This window comes from Salvelinus sp. IW2-2015, linkage group LG15, assembly GCF_002910315.2.
Source record: "Salvelinus sp. IW2-2015 linkage group LG15, ASM291031v2, whole genome shotgun sequence".
NCBI classification, from domain to species: Eukaryota; Metazoa; Chordata; class Actinopteri; order Salmoniformes; family Salmonidae; genus Salvelinus; species Salvelinus sp. IW2-2015.
In genome coordinates this window covers 52,127,753-52,131,112 of record NC_036855.1, presented here as the reverse complement: position 1 = coordinate 52,131,112, position 3,360 = coordinate 52,127,753, and the positions used below count along the sequence as shown (strand labels likewise).

General features: G+C 49.0%; 2 protein-coding genes across 2 annotated transcripts in view; both read left to right on the top strand.

The window, feature by feature from the left end:
• Nucleotides 1-3,360, top strand: part of nadsyn1 (NAD synthetase 1) — a 137,043-nt gene that overhangs the window by 96,564 nt on the left and 37,119 nt on the right. The gene's annotated exons all lie outside the window — the stretch shown is intronic.
• LOC139028869 (octapeptide-repeat protein T2-like) overlaps nucleotides 2,860-3,360 on the top strand; it is a 730-nt gene continuing 229 nt past the window's right edge. The window contains exon 1 of the mRNA XM_070447371.1: nucleotides 2,860-3,297. Coding sequence (XP_070303472.1) covers nucleotides 2,860-3,297 — 438 coding nt within the window. The remainder of the gene's footprint in view (nucleotides 3,298-3,360) is intronic.

The window sequence follows — 3,360 nt, the reverse complement described above, 5'->3', positions numbered from 1 at the left end:
TTAGCCCATCTGCTCCCCTTCTCTCCCTACTCCTCTCCCGATCTCTCCCCTAATCTGCCTCCCCCTTCTCTCCCCTCGCCATCACTCTCCCTTCTCTCCCTCCTCTCCCCTCCTCTCCTGTCCTCTGACTTGTGCTCCCCTCCCCCCTTTCATCGCACTCTTCCTCCTCACAATCCTCTCCCTTCTCTCCCCTCCATATACCCTCTCCCCTCTCTCCTGTCCTCTACTTCTCCCCTCCCTCTCCCCTCCCCCCTCCCCCTTCCCCATCCCTCCCCATCCCCTTTTCTTCTCCTCCTCCTCTCCCTCCTCTCCCCTTCTCTCCCTCATCCTCTCCCATCTCTCCCCGTCCCTCCCCTTCCCATCCTCTCCTCTATCCCCTCCCCTCCCCTCCCTCCCCTCCCCTCCCCTCCCCTCCCTCCCCTCCCTCCTCCTCCCCTTCCTTGTCCTCTGCTGATGCTTCCTCCCCTCTGTAGTCAGAGGGAACTAAATGGATAATGGCAATCTGCCTCCACACACACACAAACAAAGGCAAACACACACACACGATAGGAGGAATATCTAAAAGCAGGCTAATACGATAAACAGGCCCAATCAGCCACAGTCATCTGTTCAGTAGTCACACTGCCTGTTGGGTAACTGCCTTTATATGAGCCCAGTGGTTACCTGAATACATCTCTGATGTCTCACATGCAGCCCAGTGGTTTACTGAATACATCTCTGATGTCTCACATGCAGCCCAGTGGTTTACTGAATACATCTCTGATGTCTCACATCTAGCCCAGTGTGAACTAGGATGGTGTTGATGTCCTGTGTATCTAAAGAACTAAAGGAGCGTGCAATGTGGCTGGTGAAATTATCGACACATGAAGTGGACAGCTTTTATTTTCGATGCAGGGCACCGGTAAAAGTAAATTCCACCTAGAGAACATTGCCCTAGAGACAAAAAACTACACCTCCCTCGGCCTAAACATCAACACCTGTGAACGATCTGAGAGGCAAGGCAAGAAAGGCCTTCTATGCCATCAAAAGGAACATAAACCTCAACATCCAAATTAGGATCTGGCTAAAAATGATTTAATCAAATATATAACCCATTGCCCTCTATGGTTGTGAGGTCTGGGGTCCACTCACCAACCAAGAATTCACAAAATGGGACAATCATCCATTTGAGAATTAGCATGCCGAATTCTGCAAAAATATACTTTATGTACAACGTAAAACACCAACTAGCACAGAGCAGAATTAGGTATATACCCGCTGGTAATCAACATCCGGAAAAGAGCTGTTAAACAACTACCTAAAAGGAAGTGACACATTCCACCACAAAGCACTCATCTACAGAGAGACCGGAGAAGAGTCCCCTTTGCCAGCTGGTTTTGTGGCTCTGTTCACAAACACAAACAAACCGAGAGAGCCCCAGAACAGCAACACAATTAGACCCAACCAAACTATGAGAAAAACAACAAAATATATCTATTTGACACACTGGAAAAAATCATCCAACAAACAGAGCAAACTAGAATGGTATCTGGCCCTTAACAGAGAGTACACAGTGGCAGAATACCTGACCACTGTGACTGACCCCAAAATAAGACAATTCTTGACTATTTACAGACTCAGTGAGCATAGCCTTGCTATTGAGAAAGGCCACCGTAGGCAGACCTGGCTCTCAAGAGAAGACAGGCTATGTGCAACACTGCCCACAAAATGAGGTGGAAACTGAGCTGCACTTCCTAACCTCCTGCCAAATGTATGACCATATTAGAGACACATATTTCCCTCAGATTACACAGATCCACAAAGAATTTAAAAAGAAATCAAACATTGATAAACTCCCATATCTACTGGGTGAAATACCACAGTGCCATCACAGCAGCAAGATTTGTGACCTGTTGCCATGGAAACAGCGAAGAATAAACAACATAGCCAATAATAAAATATTTGAAATGTCTATATTATTTAAAAACTTTTGTGAGTGTAATGTTTACTGATTGTTTATTTTTGTTTGTTGTTTATTTTATTTGCTTAGGCAATGTAAACATATGTTTCCCATGCCAATAAAGCCCTTTGAATTGAATTGAAATTGAGAGTGATTGGGCTGCAGTAGGCTTGTACAGGATAAAGGATACAAGGTTACGCTTTTGGATCAGTCTCAATATTTTTTCTCATCTCTCTCGCTCTCTCTCACACACACACACACACACACACACACACACACACACCACAGTCCGACACCCTCTCTCATTAATTCTCACACACACACAGCACACACACACACACACCACACACACACCACACACACACACACACACACACACACACACACCACACACACACACACCACAACACACACACCACACAGTTCTTGAGTGTGTGGTTGTGTGTGTGTGTGGTGTGTGTGTGTGTGGTGTGTGTGTATGTGTTGTGTGTGGTGTGTGTGTGTGTGTCAGTTGTTGTGTGTGTGTGTGTGTGTGTTGTGTGTGTGTGTGTGTGTGTGAGAAGAGAGCGAAAGAGAGGGGCAGTGAAGTTCCCTCTCTCTGTCCGGTCCAAAACTTTCTCCCTGTTTCTCTCTCTCTGTGTGGTCACAATTTGCAGCACTCAAGATCTGAAGAAACACATTGGAGCCGTTGATGTCTGAAAAAGAGGGAGGGGGTGGGAGACCTTCTTTTCATTCCACTGGCCTGATCACTGGCAGTATACAACGAGGTAGGGAGGGAGGAGGAGGGAGGGAGGGAGGGACGGAGGGAGGAGGGAGGAGGGAGGGAGGGAGGGAGGGAGGGGAGAGGAGGAGGGAGGGAGGGAGGGAGGAGGGCCACAGCAAATATGGGTGAGGTGAGAAGGATATGAGATTAAGCTATTATGCAGACATTCAGGAGGAGAACATATCAAAAAGAGGGAAGAGAGTTCCAGAGGACACGGGACGATGCTCCAGAGGACAGGGGAAGAAGAGCTCCAGAGGACAGGGGAGAGAGCTCCAGACGACAGGAGAGAAGCTCCAGAGGACAGGAACGAACTCCAGAGACAGGGGAGGAGAGCTCCCAGAGACAGGAGGAGGAGAGCTCCAGAGGACAGGGGACCGGAGAGCTCCAGAGGACAGGGGAGAGAGTTCCAGAGGACAGGACGAGAGCTCCAGAGGACAGGGAAGAGAGTTCCAGAGGACAGGGACGAGAGCTCCAGAGGACAGGGAAGAGAGTTCCAGAGGACAGGGGAGGAGAGCTCCAGAGACAGGGAGAGAGCCCAGATGACAGGGGAGAGAGCTCCGAGGAGCAGGAGGAGAGCTCCAGAGACAGGGAGAGAGTCCAGAGGACAGGGGAAGAAGTTCCAGCAGGACAGGGGACGAAGAGCTCCAAGACAGGGGAA